Source organism: Acomys russatus, chromosome 1, assembly GCF_903995435.1.
Source record: "Acomys russatus chromosome 1, mAcoRus1.1, whole genome shotgun sequence".
NCBI classification, from domain to species: domain Eukaryota; kingdom Metazoa; phylum Chordata; class Mammalia; order Rodentia; family Muridae; genus Acomys; species Acomys russatus.
Genome location: NC_067137.1, coordinates 89695778 through 89717123, shown reverse-complemented (window position 1 = coordinate 89717123; position 21346 = coordinate 89695778). Strand labels below are relative to the sequence as shown.

The 21346-nt window shown below is 45.4% G+C and overlaps 1 protein-coding gene and 1 pseudogene across 1 annotated transcript in view; both read right to left on the bottom strand.

Moving 5' to 3' along the window:
- Positions 1-881: 881 nt before the first annotated feature.
- The window catches only part of Rad51b (RAD51 paralog B), a 507656-nt gene continuing 487191 nt past the window's right edge, over positions 882-21346 (bottom strand). Inside the window, exons 9-10 of the mRNA XM_051148369.1 lie at positions 10914-10992; positions 882-1347 (exon numbers count right to left, since the gene is read on the bottom strand). Coding sequence (XP_051004326.1) covers positions 1343-1347; positions 10914-10992 — 84 coding nt within the window. The 3' untranslated portion in view covers positions 882-1342. The remainder of the gene's footprint in view (positions 1348-10913; positions 10993-21346) is intronic.
- Positions 13394-13920, bottom strand: LOC127195365 (60S ribosomal protein L31-like; annotated as a pseudogene).

The window sequence follows — 21346 nt, the reverse complement described above, 5'->3', positions numbered from 1 at the left end:
AGTGACTCTACAGTTTGGGGTCCCTAACAGCTTAGATGATATGGTGCCGGAGGCTGGAAAGATTGCTGTTAAAAATAATTTTATAGTTGGGCACAGTGGTATATGCCTTTAATTCCAGTACTAGGAAATAGGGGTTCAGATAGCCTGGTCTATATATTGAGTCCCAGGCCAGGGCTACATGCTGAGGCCATATCTCACTAAGTTTACATTTATTCCTTCATTCTTTTCTATTTCCTTCATCTTCCTCTCTCTTTTGTTCCTTTTGTGTGTGTAATGTGTATGTGTAGAGGTCAGAAGACAACTTTGGGGAACTGGTTCTTTCCTTCCAACATGTGGACTCTGGAGTTTGAACACAGGTCATCAGGCTTAGTGGCAAGTGTCCTTATCAGCTGAGCTACCCTGCCAGCCCTGGGAAGATCCAAAACTTGACTTTGAAGGGGCTTAAGCCCCCAAACATTGCACCGAACCAGCTGAGGTAGGAGCCTCAGGGCAGTGGGAACTGGTGGGCTGGGCATCCGAGGGAAAGGACTGAATTACTCCATGGGTCACCAATTGATTTATTTGCTAATTGAGTGCTCTAGCTTTGGGCTTCAACTCTAAAGAAACCACTTCATCCTTTATTAAATACTGCAAGAATCTCACTCTTTGTTCTGCAAGGCTGCACACAATGCACCAGCGGAACGTGAATTTATATCTAACAATGGCTACGCCACTAATGGCCTTCCAAACAACAGTAATTCCATGTGAGCTCTGCTTCGAAGTCGGACCTGAGCCTGTCAGTGAGTTCTGAGGCCGCAGACCTCCCTCTGACACGAGAGCAGACCCCCACGTCCATGCCCGCCTCCGGCTTTCCCCGTGGGTTCCCGATTTCATTTGTGAATCAGTTACTCTTTGGAGACCCCGATTCTTTGTACACCTATTCTTCTTTATTTGCTGGACAATACTTTATTCGGAAATGCTCCCTTCTGTAATTACAAATCTTGTTAGTCCCCCTCCTCATCTCCCCAGGGGGATTGTGGGCTTAATTAATTAATGTGGCTAAACCGCTTTGAGGTGCACGGTTGAAAGGTGCTATGTATGTGCAAATTATTATTATGGCTGCCCACATCCCGTGCTGTAGAGCCCCTCGCCTCCGCATCTCCAGTCTGGACAAAGGCTTCTTCATCTTCATCTTCCCTTCTGGGTCTGAAATCACTGTTTCCGTCTCAATAGCAACCAACCAATTAATCCTCATTTATGTCGGCTTCCGGTTCCTTTTCCCAAGCAGCACCGTCCTGTTTCATTTCACAAATCACACCCCCATCAGCTCTGGACAAAGGTCACAGTATCCCTATGGCCATTCTTAGCCTAAAAGGAAAAAGAGAGAGAAAGGGAAGGCTTAAAAAGAAAATGCTGACATGAAATGTACTATTCCCACTTGTAACCTGAACAAAGCTTTCCATGCAGCGGCAGCCCCCGCCCATGGAGCCAAACACTGCATGTCCCAGAGACACCCAGCAATGGCCCAGTCGGTGTTAAGGTCCAGCAACTCTGGCTTGAAGGTCAACAGCCACAGGCAAAAGGGGTAAGTCTGTCTATACTAGGGGGAGAGGACACATCCAAGGACACAGGAGCCCCTCTTTGGCTTTCTGTTATCCCCCAAGTTTCCCCTGAGAAAGCCAGCTACCATCTGTGGCCTCAGAACACCCTCACCAAAGGCTGGGGGCCAAGATTTAGACGTTTTTATGCTTCCTCTTAGCATACCACAGCCCTTTACAAATGCTGGGTCCTTCCACTATGATGACAGCCTTTGAAAACAGCCCTGTAGGGGAGACTTGGCCTCTCATAGGGACGCCCCTGACCAAAACACTCCTTACAAGGTTGTGCCTCTGGCCCTTTGCTAGAGTGGTTGCGGGCAAGCCTCAGGGGGCCATGTCTTCATCTGCCTTCATTTATCCTCCCTATTGAAAGCCTCCTTCAGGACATTGGTCAGTCTCTGTGGGAAATGATTTGAAGAGCAACAAAAGAATTTGGGCCCTTTTGGGGGGGGGCTTCAGAATTCAGTAAACATCTGGACATGGAAGGCCAGGTTCTCAAGCAGTCTAGCTGGGGAGATGTCAAAAGAGAGAAAGAGCTATGCCTGCAATGTGAGCGCTTAGTTTTGTGGTGACGTTTGTTGTCCAGAGGCACAGGCGCCCCAGTAGGTAGACGGAAGATTTCTCAAAAGCTCCTCTATTTGTCAGTGTTGTGAGTGCAGGTCACTCTTTGTTGGTTCCCATGGCATGTGTGAGGAAATGGAAGTTTCGCATGGTTGGCGAGCAGCGTGTGATGGACGGTCTGATTTGGTATGGATTATGAATTAAACTAAGGTTATATAAGCCCTTGCTCCACACTTCTGTCACCCTTGAGGTTTGGAAAGCACTTACTAGTCAAGGTAACTTACTGGGTGTTTAGTAGGAACACATTTTAATGGACTAATAAAATAAAGTAAAGCAAACAAACAGAAAGAGAAAAAAGAGGAGGAAGAAGAGGCAAAGTGATTTGCATTGCATTTCATCGCAAGGGTGAGATTCAGGACCTGAACTCTTGACTCTCAGTGTTCCCTTTATTGTTGAGTCAATCCATTTAGAACACATTAGTCAACATGATCCAACATTTGTCACCAATCAGCATTAGTGATAGAACTAAACAGCATTCCCCGGCATCCCCAAATCTATCCTCAAACAGCAAAAGACACAGGCCCCTGTCAAGAGACAATGGGATGTGGGTTTTTGTCAGTATTCGCCAGCTGAATCCAGTTCAAGTCCCTTGCTCTCAGGCGCCTTGCCTCATCATCCCAGGCTGGGGCGAATCTATCTCTTTATCCTTTTCCAGCCCCACTGTTCAAACCTCTGTAGCAGGTGTCAGTTTGCTTTCGATTAAATTTATCTAACAATCTCTTCTTTTGAGATTAAAAAGAAGGGACTCTGCCCCTGCCCCATAAGGCCTCTGCATCTGGAGGACCTAGCTTTGTAAACAATAGGTGTTCAACTAGTGTGTTCTGAACTGAGCTAGCCATCAGGGAGCTTAAATCACATTCTAGAAAGAACGCCAAGTCCTTTTGGAAGTGATTTTCAAAGAAAATCAACAACCTGAATTGATTTAACATCTTTTGGTATTATTACCTGGGCATCTTAGCAAATGCAAATTATTAACTCCAGAATGACTTCCAGATTTGACAGAAGGAGCGATCGGGCAGCCTGAGTGTAGTCCAGGCCTTAGAAGAAAGATTTCCCCTTCTCTAACCTTATTTCAACTGACATTTCGTTCAGTGTTTAAAGAAAACAAAAGTGTAGGCAGGAAAAAAAAAATGGGAGAAAAATGTGTTTAGTCTGTGACTTTGGACCCAAGTTCGTACTCTAGTTTCTCCGGACCATACTACTACTATACGTACTGAACTTCCTGCTTAAAAGAGAGGGGTGGGCTGGGACAGGATTTTTGGTGGAGTAACTGACTGCTGTATCTTACTCTTCTGCTACAGTCTCTGAAACCAAAGAGAAAGAGAGAGAGTTTTCAATACCTTCAGTATTTATGTTGCATTTCAAGGCTGTAACCCCCTAGGATCTGCACTACGGACCTGCAGTCTCTGTAACGGGCCTCCGAAGGGGAGGCAGCATTGAAATTCCTTCCTGTGACAACAGTAGAGGCCCTCAGTTATTCGAGCACATGACCACTCAGATTAATAACATTTTCAACTTTTCTTGTTGAGTGTGTCATCTGGAGCTTGGCCAACATCATGCAAGCAGAAGGAAAGGCATGTAGCTTCTGGGGAACTGTCCTCAAGGAAGAGGATGCTCCCCCTCTCACCACTACTCTAGCAAACACTGCCTGGATGGGTGGAGGACAAGATACTGGGTCATTCTGGGCTCAGACAACAATGCCGATAGCTGAGGTGTGATGGAGCTGTAAGCCACTGGGTTTCCTGAGCAAACATGCCGGCCGAGCTGCATTCCTTGGTAGTACCGTGTGAGAAAGAGAGAGCTCTCCAGGTAGGGCTGTGCAGCACTATTTAACCCAGGGTTAAACCCAGCAAGGTTACAAGTCAACTGACTTCGGGGGATTTCTTCATAAATTATTCTCTCAGTATGACTGATGCACCCTTGAGCTTAGAATATCAAGATTTAAGATTTGTGACTGGCCTGCAGTATGTCACCAGAGGCCCAGCCACCCTGAGAGGTAGTGGCTACCGGGCTTATCAAGGGAGGCCCCAAAGGCATGAGTTTCTTAAACTTCAGGCCCAGTCTAGATGCTTAGAAAGGGCTCCAAACCCACCCGGGAAGCTGTGGACACACCTCACCTGTGGGAACTGTCTCCCCTTACCTGGAGAGAAAAGTGGTGAGTGAGAGGACATGTGTGTGCAGCGAACTTTAAGCAGGGAAGTGGTTCTCACCACTAACCCTAAGCAGATGCCCGGAGCACACATGTGCTGTGGAGGCAGAATTGACAGAGGCACAAAGAGTCTAGACAAATCAGCCAAACCCTCACAATTATATGCGATGGCACAGAAATCGGCTCACTACCTTCCGAGGGAGTGTAAAGTGGGAAATGTCTTCAGAGAGGAAGCTGAACAGTGAAAACAAGACACAAAGAGCCTCTCTCTGGATGCCGTTGCTCTCCTCAGGCAGTCCTGGAGAAGCCCCGGACCGCCTACCAAAAGATCTGTAAAGAGATCCACTGCCCCGAATAAGCAGAATTTCCAAAAGAAATGGCTAAGTGGTTAAGAGGGCCTACTGCTTTCGTAGAGGACCCAGGTTCAATTCCCAGCATCCATATGGTCTCTCACAAGCAGATGAAACCAGAAGATCAGACACTCTCCTGGCTGCTTCAGGCATCAGGCACCCACGTAGCACACAGACACTCATGCGTGCAAAGTTAAAATTGACAAATCTTTATAAGAATGACCCTAAGCAGGGGAGTGAGATAGCATGCAGCTGATATGGTGACCTGAAGGGAAAGAACGTGAGTTTTGTATGTCAATGTAGGTATATCACAGAAACATGTGAGATGACAAGAGGAAAGGTGCGAAATGTGTGTACTAACCATTTATGCAACTTCTAGAACGCATCCCAGAAGTCATTCTATCTGGATTCACATACAGAAAAGTGGTCAAGAATGGCAGGGGAGAGGTAGGACACCGGCGAGCTTTGATGGTGTGCCATGAGGTGTGGAGGGTTTTGGCTTGGGGACTAGCTTTACAGACTTCAGCTTTGTCAAGTTTTAGTCCCATAATAAAACAAACAAAACAAAACAAAAAAACCCGAAACCATTGGGAACTTAAAAACCTATTCTAGGTACTAGATACACATAAAACTCATGTTTTATGACTTCTGTATTGTTCTGTACTGAAGTGTTTTCAGGCCGGGGTTAAAGGTCAACGGTAGGGCACTTGCCTACGGTATGCAGGACCCTGAGTGCTGCATTTGATGAAGAAAGAGCTCCTTGGAGCTAATGCTTTGAAGAAAATAAGGGAATGGGCTACGGGTGAGTGTTGAAGGGCAGAAGGAATTGAGAGAGAAATGTCAAAAGAGAAGAGTACTAGGCAGGTGGGCCTGTGCCACCAAGAACCCTGGGGGAGGGGGAGCCTTTTGAGGCTGCACTGGTACCTGGAGGGCCAGGGACACAGTGACAAACCAGCTGTGCCTTCTTCTCCATTACTTCTGGGTGCAGGATTAGGAGTGCCTGCTCTGCCATTCCCCAGGGCTCTTGGCCCCGTCTGCCTCCCGCATGGAATGCTGGGCTGTGCCACGTATGTAGGATGCATTTACCATGCAGACACTTCTGTATGTGGATAGAAATAGATTGAGAATTTTTCTGGGTCACTTGGAGTCCAAGAGGAAAAAGAAAAAAAGAAGAGAGAGAGAGAGAGAGAGAGAGAGAGAGAGAGAGAGGTGGGACTCCTGATTCCAAATGAAGGCTAATGAGCCCACATGGCAGAGTCTAGGGGGAGGAAGTCTTCACTATTGTCTCCCAGGTGGCTTAGGGCTAAGAAAATGGGGTTGGAGAATTTAACCCAAGTTTGTGACAAACATACAGAGCAGACTAATGTCTTTCACCAAAGGTGCTTAAACAAGGCATCTTGGACAGTGAAAGCTGATCAAGAAAGGAGAGACACCCAGCTGTCCAGCTCTGAGAAGAAACAGCTTCATTCAAGTCTGAGAAGGGGCCAAGGCTTGTGTCTAGCTCCTTCTCAGGACCCGTGTCGCGATGCTCCAGTGTCCTCTCATGCACCCCACCCCACTTGAGTTCCTTCAAACCTAAACTAGTATAGGGCAGCACAGAGCCCAAAGCCAACATGTCCCGCTAGACGCTGGTGTTGTAAAAACAATGGAAGACACACATAATTCTGTCTTGCCAGGCAATGAAGCTGTCTTCCGTCTTAAAACAACTTGGCTTTCTGCTCTCCCAACCACTCCCTGGATTCCTGAGGAAAGGAGAATGAAAGGCAAAGCAGTAAACAGCGGGCCTACTCATCTGTCCTCTTCTGGGCCAACTTCCTCCCTCGGAAGCTCCTTCACCCACTCATAGACCCAAGAAAACAGGCCTTGCACACTCCCTATACCTCCAGCATCGGCAACACACCTGGCTGCTTCCCAAGAACAGAGTCCCAGCCGGCTGAGACAATGGGCATGCGCAGAGAGCATCAAGTCAGCGTTCCCTGTAAATTTTGCCCTTCCCTTTCCTAGCCGGGTACTCTGGGGCCATTAAAACCCACCCCCCAAATCAACTGCTTTTCCTTGGCCATCAGTCCTGGCACCTTTCTGCCTCGCTCAACCCTGGGCAAACTTTTCCACTTAGTAGGTACCGGGGCTTCCATGGAGGGGTAAAGGAAAATTCGATTCGGGATTCTTTCCCATTTATCCAGCATTCTCATTCCAGCTGTACAAAGGCCTGAACTCTCCCTCTAACTCCACCTGGCCCCCCTGCTAGAGGCCAGGCCCCTTGGAAGCTGGTGGCGGCCACTGTGGGCTTAGCTCTCTCTCCTTTGGGGCCTAAGTATTTCCAGGGTCTATGGCCTAAGCTTGAGGAGGCAGAATCCCAGACAAATGCTGGCCAGACAAAGAAGATGCAAACAGGATGGTATTACCATGTTAATAAGCCTCAGTCTAGCAGGCTCCTGAAGATGCCTGGGAGGGTGGTTTCTTTCTCTTACTTTTGCTTTTCTTTTCTTTCTTTCTTTTTTTCTTTTTCTTTTTGCCAAGGATAATAGTTCTGCTTTCTATTTTGCTACAACAATAGCACGGGCTAGCTCCTTCAAGTGTTTCAAAAAGCAGCTTGAGAAAGCTCTAGCCAGCCCCTCGGTCTTTCCAGCCTGCCCTTTCATTGTCCCTCCCACGCCAGTGAACAAAGGGGAGGGACTAGTGTCAGGCCCCCAGTTGCCGCCTGCTCTCAGCATCCTAATCCTTGAGAAGCAGTGAGGGGATGGGCCTGTGGAGCTGGTCAATCCCATCTTGCCCTCACCTTTCTTTCGGTCTCTCCCTCTGCTGTGCGCGCACTGTGCTCGCTTGCTCGGAGAGCTTCAGGTATTAGGAATCTTGGGGTTTTGCAGAGGGATAAAAGGCACCGAGGGACTATTCCCACGGTCACTAACCAGCTTCACCCCCAGAGCAGGGCCAGTGCGCATGAGCTTGCTAATTGTGCTTTCTCACCACTCCACACCCTGGCTCTCTCCTGGAGACTGACGTGAAGCTACAATGGCACCTGCGTCTCTTAGTGGTAGCCCAGGACCTGCCCCACCCTCCCAGCTAGCCTTCCCAGCACCCTTCTCTGTGTCCTGCAGGCCTAGGGCTGACCAGGAGCTAGCTCCACACTCGCTTGGGCTGTCTAGCCAGAATGGCCCCTCCCACCAGGAAAACTTCGTGGCCCTAACTGCCAGTACTTCACCAGGTTTATTACACAGGGAACAAGGGTCCCCCCCCCCCCCCCCGCTTTAAACTTGGGGAATATGCAGGCCTCTTGGCATGCTCCTCACCACTTCAGGGGGTGAAGTAAGCCTGTGGTGATCTCAAGCAAACAACTATACGGAGAGAGAAGTAATGATCACTCAGGCTGCTTATTGCAGTCCGAGCCGCAGGTCACTGTGATGTACACACACAAACTCACCACATACAGCAGGTCACTGTGATGTACACATACAAACTCACCACGTACATATAACGCACACATAAGGGCTGCATGTCACATGAAAGGCCCAGTGCATGTGATATAACCCAGTACTTTGCTACTCCCTTCCTGTCCTCTCTCCACCTCCCTCTCTTCCTCAGTGCATCGTGACATTTTCTTGAATTTTTTTTTTTTCCTGGACTCATTGACCAGGTCCATGTTCTTTAGGAACATACTTTCTTCCCTGGCTTCTAGCTTCTTATGTAGTTATTGTTGTTATTATTATTATTATTATTTATCATCATCATCACCATGTATATGTCCATGACATAGCATATATGTGGAAGTCAGAGGACAACTTTTGAGATTTGTTCTCTTCTTCCACCATGGGTTTTTTAGTTTTCTTTTTTAGATTCTATTTTATGTATATGAGTGTTTTGCCTGCATATATGTATGTGTACCACATATATGCCTGGTATCCACAGAGGCCAGAAGAGGCAATCGGGTCCCCCAGAAATGGAGTTACGGATGGTTGTGAGCTGCAGTGAATGCTGGGAACCACATCTGGGTCCTCCGCAAGAGCAGCAGTCACTTCTAGCTGCCAACCCATCTGTTTTAGCCTGTCTATCTTGTTTGTGAGAGGCAGGGCTTCTCTTCTTATTTCTGCCATGTTTATATACTCCAGGCTAGCCCAACTACAGGGTGACTCTCCTGCCTTTGCCTCTCATCTCTTCATAGGATTGCTGCAGTTACAGATGTGTGCCACAGCCTCCATTTGTTGGTTTGTTTGTTTTTAATGTGGGTTCTGGGACTTCCATTCACTCAGTGTGTTGGGCTTGCGAGGCCTCCACTCATCAACTGTATGTCCAGTCTCCACTCTTCTCTGAATAACTCCCTCTTCTCATCTGAATCATGACCTTAGGAATGAACATGAGGGAGGTAAACCTGCGAACACACCCACTGTCTTCCACTTTAGACAAGCTTAGAAGTGTTTTGCAGCGAGGCTTTCAGTACAAGCTGTCTGGGCAGAGCAGATTCTTTTCTTCCTGAATTTAGCTTGCCATCTTCCTTAGGCTTTCTAAAATCGTCATCTACATTTTCTATTTACTAGGCTACTAATCTTTCAGGACAGCCTCTAAAAATGAAGCTCTCAAAACCTGCACTGCTCTGGGTAAATATAAACCCAGCTTTAAGACTGCCTGTTAGGTATACAGCCTTAGAGAGTGCGTAACAAAGGGGCCTGCTGTTTGCTTTGCTTAATCTGGTCTTAAAATCTCTGATTCTTTGTCAGAAAACAATATTTGCAATTGTAAAAAAAAATATTTACCAAGGAACTTGGATAGCAGAAGCCAACAGCTAAGAGCCAAAGGTCGGCGTTCTTACCCCAAATTTCTGTGGACCTGAGAGTCTCCCGCTGTGGAGCTCAGCTGCACCAAACAAATACACTGCTTGAGAGTCCATTAAGAAGCAGACATTTTAGACGGGGAAGGAAAGGGAGGGCCACAGACTATCCGTCATCCATGAACTCGCCATCCTGTTCATGCTGGTGTCTGCAATGCAGGGATCTCCTTGGGGACATTGAAGCAACTGCCCTATTTTACAAACCTGGGGGAAAACCTGAGTTCATAAAACCCTGCGGGGCAGACATTCCTCCCGTGCAAAGCAAAAGGCTTTCTATGGTTCAGGGCAGATGTTCACCTATGCATTCCTGTGGGTGGGGGTTGGGGGGCCTCTGGCCTGACAGTGGGGGACAAATGTATATTTTGAACACTTACTTTTTAACCCATTGAGCAGTTTTAGACACCTGATTGGAGAGGCAGATTGTGTAAGTCTTGATTTACCTTTGCATGTTAATTATTTTCTGGAAAGATCTGGCCACATCAAGAGCATCTCCTAACCAGGGGATCTGGGACTGAAGCACTGCTAGATCCCAGTTTGCACAGTTTACACCATGGGATCTGCAAAGGAGATGGTGGGGGCAAGTCCTCACAAACCATCAGCAGTGCTCCAGGCACTCTCCGGCTTTAAAAGAGATGGTCATTTGAGTATTTAAAACCAAATTCAGATCATATAAAACCCTATTACGGGGCTGAGGCACCTACTCAGCAGGTAAAGCAACTGATGGGGAATTATGATGACCAGAGTTCAGAACCCCAGACCCCATATGGAAAGCTGATGGGGTGACAGATCTCCAGCAATCCGGGTACAGGAGGCAGACAGAAGATCCTCTGAGGCAAGCTGGCTAGCCATACCAGCCAAAAGGGAGAAGTCCGACTTCAGCAAGGAATCCAACCTCAAACGTGAGGCAGAGAGTAATGGAGGAAGATACCTGTCAACCTCAAGTTTCAATTCACACAGGCACCTGATCATATACATGAAAGCACATGTGTATGTGTATATATATATTATACACACACATATATACACACATATATACATATACATATACACATACACACAGATACATATATACAGAAGCACAAACAATTACCAAGAATCTATGAATCTATGGTCACATTTCATATGTGTCTACAGAATCTTTTAACAAATTAAGCCCATTCTACCACTGAGCAGTAGCCAAGCCCTTCCCGTGCATGAAGTCCTGTAGTTCTCCCTCCCAATGGTCAGATCTCTTGATTGGATCAGGGTAAAATAAATATCATTGGCTAACTGGGCCTGGGCCTTTGCGTTGCCCTGATCTAGCATCCAAGAGGACCCAAGCAGTACTTGCCACTGGCTATGGGCCGCACTGAGAAGAACATACTTCTAGAAACGGCTTAACTGAAGGATCTTACCTTGAAGAACCAGGCCTTCCCGCTTGATGGTGTAAACGAAGGAGGTGAAGGGAGCCAGAGGGGACTTGGCGATGAGGATCTGCACAGAAAGCATATTTTCCAGGGTTAGACAGAAGTCTAGCGCCCATCTCTGCTTGCTCCCTTTCTACTTTGACAGCACATGACTATAATGCATTGAATTTATTATTAAAGATATTTTAGAAATCTGGGCATGGTGGCATACGTCTTTAATCCCAGCACTTGAGAGGCAGAGAAATCAGATCTCTGTGCGTTTGAAGCCAGCCTGGTCTACATAGCGAGTTCTGGGACAGCCAGGGCTATGTAGAGAGATTCTATCTCAAAAAAACAACATAAAAAATTTTTTTTGGAACCAAATGTTCAAATGAGCCCTAATCATCTCAAAGTGGTCACCTAGGAAAGACATTTATCTCAAATACTATGCCACTTAAACAAATTGCTCCAGAAATAAAATTATTGTTCATAACATGGTTAAGTAGTTACCTCTATGCTCAAAGATAAACCCACCCTGGTTCTCTAATTTTATCCATAACTTAGCTATTTAAAAAAATCATAGCTACCTTAAAATAGCTCCTATTATGACAAATATTCAAGATAAGTTGCTAGGGCAAGTGATGGTAAGTTGTTTCGCTGCCCCAATTCCTTACTGAATGTACTTCTGCCCTTTATCATGTGGCTCTATTTTCTTTAGCTGAAGGCATGGTGCATTTTTGTTGGCTCTTGACTGTGGGTTTGGCTACATGGTTTGTTTTGGCTTCTGCCAGTTCCCAGCCTAGGCCTCAAGTATTTCCATCTGTTCTCTCACACTTCTGCCATAGCCAGAGGAAAACAGGTTCCAACTAGTCAGCTATGTCAGGAGAGTCAGAGGTGCCTGCCCCAGAGCTAGCCACGCAGGCTGAGCTGCAGGAGACCCACATGCATGAGAGGTAAGCATCACTGTGTGCCACCAGATGTTTGGTGCTGCTGCCATGAGCATTACTGCACACAAGTTGACCCACACTCAGCAAAAATGAAAATGTTCAAAATGTCTGGAGCAGTAAGATTCTCCTAAGACAAATGTCTCTTGTAAAGGTGATTATTTGGGGACTCTAGATGAGAGAAGCATGGGAGAATGACAAAGTTAAAGGATCCAGAGAGTCCTAGAAACCTACAAGAAGAACATTATGATAGGCAGATTTGGGCCCAGAGGTCCCACTCAAACTATGGCACCAGCCAAGGACAACACAGGCTATAAACTTCAAACCCCTACCCAGATCTAGCCAATGGACAGGACATTCTCCACAGTTGAGTGGAGAGTGGGGACTGACTTTCACACATACTCTGGTGCCTCATATTTGACCACGTCCCCTGAATGGGGAGACCTGGTGGCACTCAGAGGAAGGATAGCAGACTACCAAGAAGAGACTTGATACCCTATGAGCATGTACAGGGGGAGGAAGTCCCTCTCAGTCACAGTCATAGTGGAGGGGAGTAAGGGGAAAATGGGAGGGAGGGAGGAATGGGAGGATACAAGAGGGGGTATAACCATTGAGATGTAATATGAATAAATTAATAAAATAAAAATTTAAAAAGTGATTATTTGGTAAAAATGATTTGCGTAGAATCATTTTGCATAATATGTATGTACTCATGTATACACACACACACACACACACACACACACACACACACATGGAAGGATATAAACCAAGTACCTATCAATGAGTATGTGAGTTAGTTATCTGAAACACAAAATAATCAAGCATGTAGTTATTTGGAATAAAATAAAAATTTCAGACCATGGTGGCCAGAATTTGATCCTCATGACCCAGATGGTGAAAGGAAAGAAAACAACCAACTCTTATAAGTTGTCCTCCATCCTCAACATGCATGCCCTGGCATGTACATGTACAACATGCACTCATGTATGTGTACACACACACACACACACACACACACACACACACACCTCTCGAAATGTGAAAATTAAAATTCCATTAAAAAGCCTAGAAAATAATTGGTGGGTTATTTTGTTATAACGTGTCTGCTCAACTGGTGTGATATATGTCCTGGTCTATAAGCAACAGTGTCTTCACTAAGTGATAGTCTGTCACAGAGTCGCTTTGGTAGTCAAGGAAGCAAAGAGAAGGGAATGAATGATTCCAAACCATTAAAAAGTACATATATCCGTGTACATCTCAGTTCAACATCTATTGACAATCAATTATATTTTTTAAAAAAAAATCACAAGTTTGCTTGAGCTGGGAGCCTGGGCAGAACCTATTAGTTTCTCTTGTTAGTTATTCCTTTCTATGAATAGCTTCCAAGTTCCTACATTTCTTTGCCTTTTTTTGCAACTAAATGTGGCCATGTGTGCAAGCTTTGATTAGCAGAGTGCAAGTAGAAACAACAAAAACTTTGGATTATGTTTTCTCTCCCCCCCCCGCCCCGCAGTTCTCTAACTTTATTTGACATCCAGCAGGTTAGTCCTCGTCCACAGTGACCGTCTGTAGACTCTTGAATGTGTAACAGGCACGTAGGTTACCAGTGTGTAGAGCTTGTTGGGCGAGTCCTCATCTTCATTACGCTTTCTGGACAAACGTACCCGGATGTGATATGGAACATTCCTTATTCCTTTGGCCCAGACAGCTTTGTTGAGCCTGGTGTCTGTGCGCACATCTGGAGTCCCCGTCTCCTTCATGGCAAATTTCCAAATTTCTTTGAGTGCCCGAGGAGCACGCCTCTGGAAGCCCACTCCACGGATGCGCTTGTGGATGCTGACGGTGTGCTCTCGGGCCACCGCCTCGGTGATGGCGGAACCACATTTCTTCTTGCCACCCTTCTTGCGGGAGCCATTCTGCCCGGCTTGGATTATGTTTCCATAAGAAACTGAATGCCCTTCCCTTTCCCTCTCCTCCTTCCCAAGCGCAGGAACACACTCCAACCACGTGGACACTAGTGATGATGAAGCCACGTGTGAGGAGAAAACTAGATATTCTAAGAGAGACATCAGTGCCGCCCACCCGGGTCACCTAGCCTCTTAGGACAGAGCTGCCTGTCTCAGCCTCCGTATTTCAAACGCACTTGTTACTGTACAATCTGAACCACCTGTCCTGTGAATCTGGACAACCTGGATGTTTTAGGTCTTAGCTTTATTTCCTATATTAAATAAAGAGAAAAATACCCATCTAAACAGATTATATTAAGAATTAAACTAAGAAGAAAAATGCTTGTCACAGTATCCAATGCACAGTAAGTACAAAATAAGTAAGAGGGACTCAGCCTTCTTACGACCGAGAAACAATACACTTCACCTTTGCCAGAAGGGAGTCTCTAATTGAATCTTGATTATTTTTATATCAAATAAAGCTCTAAAGTTATTTGACACACTGCCCCATTGTTTTCAGAGCCACCAACCTCAAAAGCATCTCATTTGAAAGTTAAGGGGCTTATTTCCTGCCTGGGATAGTTTAGGGATGGTTCATGTGAATTTTGAGGATGTTTCTTCAGTGGAGAGTGGCATGACATAAGAGAGGAGAGTATGTTTCAAACTTTAATGTGATCTCTTGCAGGCCCCATTGTAGGCATAAAGTTATTGCGCAACTCAAACGCTGATTTCTGTGTCTCCCATGTCTGGTCACAATCCTTGTTCTGAGAATCTCTTGTAACGTTGTGTAAACACCGCTCCCCAATTGTCCCCTTGTATGCCAATAAAGCAGCTTACAGCCAATCACTGAGCAGGGAAGAGACTAGGGCTGGACCTTCTGCCAGCCAGGGAAGGAGAGGATAGAGAGAAAGTAGGGGATTGAGCCACAGAAGAGGTCCAGGGGAGAGCAGGACTGGAGCTGGAGCAGGAAATCTATAAGGTGCAAATTTCGCTGTTGTGTACACTGGAAGGAAGCCAGATTAATTTAGAGAGTTAACAATAGATTAACAACTGCGCAGTTATTGTGTTGTAAAGCTTGATAAAAAAAAAATAACACAATAGTGTCTCAGTTATTTGTGTGATAGCCAGGTTAAGGGAGAAACTGAGAAATAAACACAGTTTTATAAAAATAACTTGAACACCCCTTGGACACATAGATTCTGATTTGGTAGGTTTTGAAAGGGGCTGGAGGGGGTCTACATGTGCTTCTCAAGGGCTCCCATTAATCACACGTGTGAGGCCTGACTCTGAAGAGTCTAAAAGGGAAAAGCGTGAGACGAGAAGCCTGGGGTCACTTAGGAGGGGTAAATCTGGGACTGAAATGGACCTATACTAAAATTAAAGAAAATAAACAAAACCCCAAATCCAGGATCTTTTTTGTTTGGTTCATTTGGTTTTTTCAAGACAGGGTTTCTCAGTATAGTCCCTACCGTCCTGGAACTAGTTCTGTAGACCAGGCTGGCCTTGAACTTAGAGGTCTGCCTGCCTCTGCCTCCCAAGTGTTGTGATTAAAGGTGTGTACCACCATGCCTGGCAAGTCGAGGGTCTTCACTGTCTATGCGTAGCAACAAGATGCAGAGCCAAAAGGAAGTGGTCGAATAACAATACTTAAAGTACTCTATTTAATGTTACCATTTTTTTTTAATGTTACCATTTTTATAGGCTGCAGAAGCTGAGAACCAGAAGAAAAAAAAAAACCAATATTCTAATACTTGACGAAGCAATGCCTTCGAATCTAAGCTGTCTGACTCCTGGTGCCATGCCTGTCAGCTCAGGAACAAGGTCCTGAGCCTGAGACAAGGGACACTGCATCTGGAAGGACTTCCTGACAGGTAGTCACAGGGTTTGCCCAGGCCACTGATTAAAATGCTGTCTTGGAGCAGAATTCAGATGAGCCATCACAAGGATAATCTGCATTCAGTTAGCAAGAGGCAGAGATAGTGCAAGTCAGATGGAGCCCATTTCCTCTGCAGGAGGAGGGGGGACTTCCAGACTGACAGACGAGAGGGCTATCTCCAATATGAAGTATCTAAGTGTAGCAAAAAATGTGATCAACTTTCTAGATACTCTACTGGATAAAGTGAAGACGGGCAAGTCTAGATGCTGCTAGCGGAAATGGGTTTATAAGTGGCCAGTGATTCTTAGCAATCTATGAGGGGCAGTGCCCGTTAGCAGGTGCCACTGAATCTAGCCTTGGCCTTGCTGTGGTCAACATTTTTACTGAGGTAGATGAGGACGTTGCTATATTTAGCTGCATGCTATAAAAAACATGTAGCCCAGCAGGGAAGAAAATGACAGGAAAAAAAAAATCCACACTTCCTTAACACACCTCATACTCTAAAGGAAGCAAAAGGAAATAAAATGAGTAGCTGGTGTGCTAGGCGATTATGTACACTCTGAAGGGGAAAGCAGGAAAGCGCACAGAACACAAACTGTGACTAGGGAGGTGGCTGGTTTTAAAAGGGAGGGGTACAAGAAGGCCACTAAAGAAGAGGGCTGAGGATTATGTAACTAAACACACCAAAGGGACACTGACCTGACATGAGGTGACAGACGGCAACCACAGAGAGGAGCGTAGACATTAGACCAGACAATGCGATAATCAAATGACTGTCCATGTGGCTAACATGTTGAGACAAATCCTATGTGCATTGTAGTGAAAGGTCAAAGAGTTACTAAGAAGTTAACCAGAAGATCCTACGTATCTTGTAGGCTACAATGTCACTGAAATAAGTGTAAGGCTTTCTCCTTGACAACAGAGCACCCGTTTGTTGTTTGTTACTGGTTACAGAAGAGGAGAGATGAGAGCTGGCCTTCAGAAAACCAGCTAGGGGTATCAGTCAAATGAATCAACTGTGAGATGCGACACAGAACCCAGTGCAGCCTCAGGCTGTAAGCTCGGCAACCCACACTTAATGAATGCTGTGTTTGGATAGGGGCCAAAACCCAAAAGGCAAACTGACAACTAGGAGGCCACCTAAAGGAGAAGAAACACTTAGGTGCAGTCATGAAGACTGGAGGTTGAGGTGACGGTTCACATTGCTTCCGAGTTGTCGTATGTATCTTTCACACAAACTAGCGAGGGGAAATATAAAATCACTTTTTAGCCCCATAGATGTCAGTGAAGATAGTGACGACACATGCTGTGTGCCATCTCTTGAAACATGACCCAATATCCCATACCCTTGTTCCTTTCTGCCATTCAGACTATAAGCTAGTTCCTCTGTGTGTGTGTGTGTGTGTGTGTGTGTGTGTGTGTATGCGTGTGTGTGTGTAGTGTATGTGTATATGTGGAAAGTGTGGAGGCCTAGAGGTAGACTTTAAATGCTTTCCAGTATTGCTCTCAACCCTATATTTTTTTGAGACAGGGTCTCTAATTAAACCTGGGGCTCACTATTTTGGCTTGACTGGCTGGTCATGAGGCCCCCAGGATCCTCCTGTCTGTGGACCCTGCCTCTGAGAGCTGGGATAACAGGCACATATTGCCACGCCTGCCTTTCTACGTGGATTCCAGGGATTCAAACTTAGGCAGTCACATCTCCATAGCAAGTGCTTTGCCATCTCCTCAGTGTGAACTCTTCTCTGAAGCAAACGGCCTTGCGGTTGCTAACTTGGGCTGTTCTATTCCAGATGTTCAGTGCTCTATTGTATTTGGAGTGTTCTAGTGTGTCCATGTGGACTGTCATCAAGTGTTGTTCTATCTTCTCCAACACGTAGGGCTGCAAGGAGGCCTGGGGGCTAATAAAACCCTGACTCTTTTGTGGAGAAATGTGATCACATGCAGTCCTGCGCGCAGCCTCTGTCTCTGAGGGTTCCAAAATCTATATTTGCAACCCCAAATTTGGCACGAACAGATCAATCCACTTCTCTGGAGGTAAAATACCAGCCAAGGCAAAATAAATAATAGCAAATCAGAGCATTCCTCCACTACAGTAAGGTTGTCGCATGATTCAAAAAAAAAAAAAAAAAAATATATATATATATATATATATATTTTTTTTTTTTTTTTAAAGGAACTTGACAAGGCATCATCTGTGTGGTGGCCTCATTTGCTCGTGTTTTCCACACTGACAGTCTTCCTTTTGTCTTTCATTTTTGAAGGCCCACATCTTTCATCCCTGGTGCAAATGCTGTCTCTCCCAGAAACTAGTATTCACCGCCCCAGCCTAGGGTCATTTTTCTCTAACCCAGCAGACTGTCTCTGCAGCTCTCAGAGAATGAAATTGCTTTTGTCACTGTTTTTTAAAGAAATTAATTAATTAACTGTTATTTCATTTCATATGTCTGGGTGTTTTGCCTGCATGTGTGTCTGTATACTGTGGTGTGCTTGGCGCCTGCAGAGCCCAGAAGGGCGTGTTGGAGTCCCTGGTAATGGAGTTGTAAGTGTCCACGTGGGCAGTGGGAACTCAACTTGGTTCCTTGGAAGAAGAGCTGAACTATCTCTCTAGCCCTCACTGCTGCTCTATAGCGTGACTACTGACAACAAATCTATAGTACTCAATGGCAGCCACAGTCAGCTGCTTTTGGCTTTCACATCTTCTAGAATACTCTGGATAATAAGTAAGTTCTTCTCTGGAGCAAAAGATGGAATAAACACGTGTTTGAAGTGGTGACCTACCAGACCTCCACTGACTTATATCTACTGTAGTTTTCAAACTTTATCTGTAGTTTCTCCCCAAGTTAGGTTCTTGGAAAAAAAAAAATCCATAGAAAAAAGCAGGCTACCTCACCAGTCTCTGCCAAGATACTCAGCTTAGGCAGGACCCGAAGTCAAGCCATTGGTTTCAGCTTGCTATATAGTATCATATGTTTTTCCTGGCCTGATCCTACTTCTATGAGGTTTAAAAGTGGAAAAGGAGCCATAGAACGGAAAGTGCTGGGCACAGGAGGCCTTCTCCAGGATGATGGCACCTTCCAGGAATAGTGCCGGTGCCCTTCTGTTGTGATACAGGCCTTCCATTACAGGAGCAGCCCAGCCTGGCCCTCCTCCATGGTTGGCCAGGGTAGACAACGGGGAAACAGGATCTTGGAGTGTTGGGCACAGGCTATTCTGGAGGCGGCTTTTGGAGAGATTTGGGCCTGGCAGGCTCCATCAGTTCCTGCAATATAGCCCAGTGTCGGGAAACAGTGACTTTTGTCTTTGTGCCCTTAGGAAAGCAAGTTTGAATAGGCAGCCATGCACAGAGGCAGGCTGGCATCAGTTCTGCCACTTTCTCTTCCCCAGCTCCCATGCCAGGAAGGCTTCTTTTAAGTCTGGTGATGAGCACTTCCTCTTTTCTCTTCTTCCTCTTCCCGCCCACACCCTAGAGCCCACAATGGTTGAGGGCTTAGGCCGGAGTGAAAGGGCTTGTCGGAGCTCAAGTGTACACAAAGCATTTTCTTCCAGCAGGGGCAGGTGGTTGGTTAGGCTGGCTTTTTCTCCTCTCTGTTGTATGATGACAAGGTAGGGTGTTCAGCTGAGGAAAACAGTGGCAAGAAGCAACTGAGAGCCCGCTTAGAAGTAACACCGTGTACCCACCCACGTTTTCCTGTCCTGCTAGCTTTTTAATTCTTTCTCAGTCTTTCCGTTGATCAGCAAGATTATGTGGTTGCTGATGACTTGAGCTGTGATGTGCTTGTTGGACACAGCCAGTCCTTTCATCTGTATGCATGGTCACACTAAGGAGCTCAGGAGAAACCTGTGGACTCTGAAATGTCTTTCAACATGGGCCCTATTATCTCATTTCATCTGGAGTCTGGGCTAATAAAACCCATTGCTAAATTAAACAAATCTTTCCTCTAGCTCTGCCAAGTGACTGTGACAATAAACCTGCATGCCAGGGTTTTTCCTCCTTGTTGAAGACTTAGGGAAAAAAAAAAAAAAGGTTTCCTCAAACGCCTGCAAGCCCAGGAAGAAAGCTGCTTAGCTGTGCTTCAAGTAAGCCAAGAGGTTTTTTAATAAGCTCGTCTTGTCCCTTCCCCACGTTAAGCTATGTCCACCAAGCTAAGGGACAGGAGGGCCGGAAATGCTTCAGACAGAAAGGTCTGTGACTGCAAGGGGGCTTAAGATGAGGGAGGTTTGAAGGGTACCCAGAGATCCTGAGAGGAATTCCCTGTCATTGTGTTGAAGGAACTACAGGAAAGGCGCGGGGGGGGGGTGTAGGGGGGCAGCTGCTCTGAATATCTAGAGCTTTCCCTGATTAGAATCTGCTTCATCACTAGGAAAATCACTCTCCATGGACAACACAGAAGCTTCAGCGACAACATCACAGCTGTTAGAGAAGAGCAAGCAATGAGTTTTATGGCATCTCAGTTGTCTTTTCAAAAGAGAGGTGCACAGGCTGCAGAAGTAACAGTGCTGGAAACGACAGGTTGGAAACTGGAATGTGCCCCAGCAAGCGTGAATTTATTAATTTATTTCTATTTGGTCAGGTTCACATCTCCCACAGAAAGTACGATGGCCTAAATCTGCATGAAATAGGGATTTTCTAGGTTGTAGGAAGAACCCCCTAGAAGGTCTATACCTAAGGCTATTCTGTCACAGAATACTATTATGTTCTTTGATAGTAACTCTCTAGTGGTTGTTTCCAAAATGTTTTCTTATAATATAGTAGATTCTAAAAGTGTTATCTGAGAGAGAAAGTGTTCCTTAGGGAAAAAGAGTCTCTTGGGTCGGTAGGGTGCTCATTTAGTAAACTACACGCAGCAAAAAGAACCATGAAACAATCAGGGATTATATAAATGTTACATTCATAGTGATTTGTCTTTTTGTATTTGGCAAACTTGATGAAAGCATCTTTCCTATCTTAGTGCATCTAAAATTCTGAACGTAACAGAGTGAGACTTTTAATTCACTGCTTTTCCTCACTAGTTCATTATTCAAAAATTTTCAAGTACACAGCAAAATTGAGGAGTTTTATAATGAATACCTATAAACTAATTGTCTTGCTATTATTATTATTATTATTATTATTATTATTATTATTATTATTATTATTATTAATTTTGGTTTTTTGAGATGGGGTTTTCCTGTGTAGCTTTGGCTGTCCTGGACTCACTTTGTAGACCAGGCTAGCCTTGAACTCACAGAGCTCCTCCTGCTTCTGCCTCCCGAGTGCTGGGATTACAGATGTGTGCCACCACTGCCCGATTCATCTTGCTTTATAATGAACATTTGTTATCACTGTTTGGGTCCCATGGGAGTCACATATCAATTCACCAGCATTACATTTCAAAGTAAACTGGAAACATTAGCTCATTTTTGCCTAAAGACTTTTACATGCATAGAACTAATTCTATAATTGTTCATTCAGGACTGGAGAGATGGCTTAGCAGTTAAGAGCGCTGGCTACTCTTCCAAAGGACCCTGGTTCAGTTTCCAGAACCCACGTGGCAGCTCACAACTATCTGTAATTCTAGTTCCAGGGCATCTGACACTCTCACACAGACATACATGGAGGCAGAACACCAGTCTACATAAAATAATAAAATAAAGATTTGTTCATACATCTTATCAACCATGTTGTTGTTG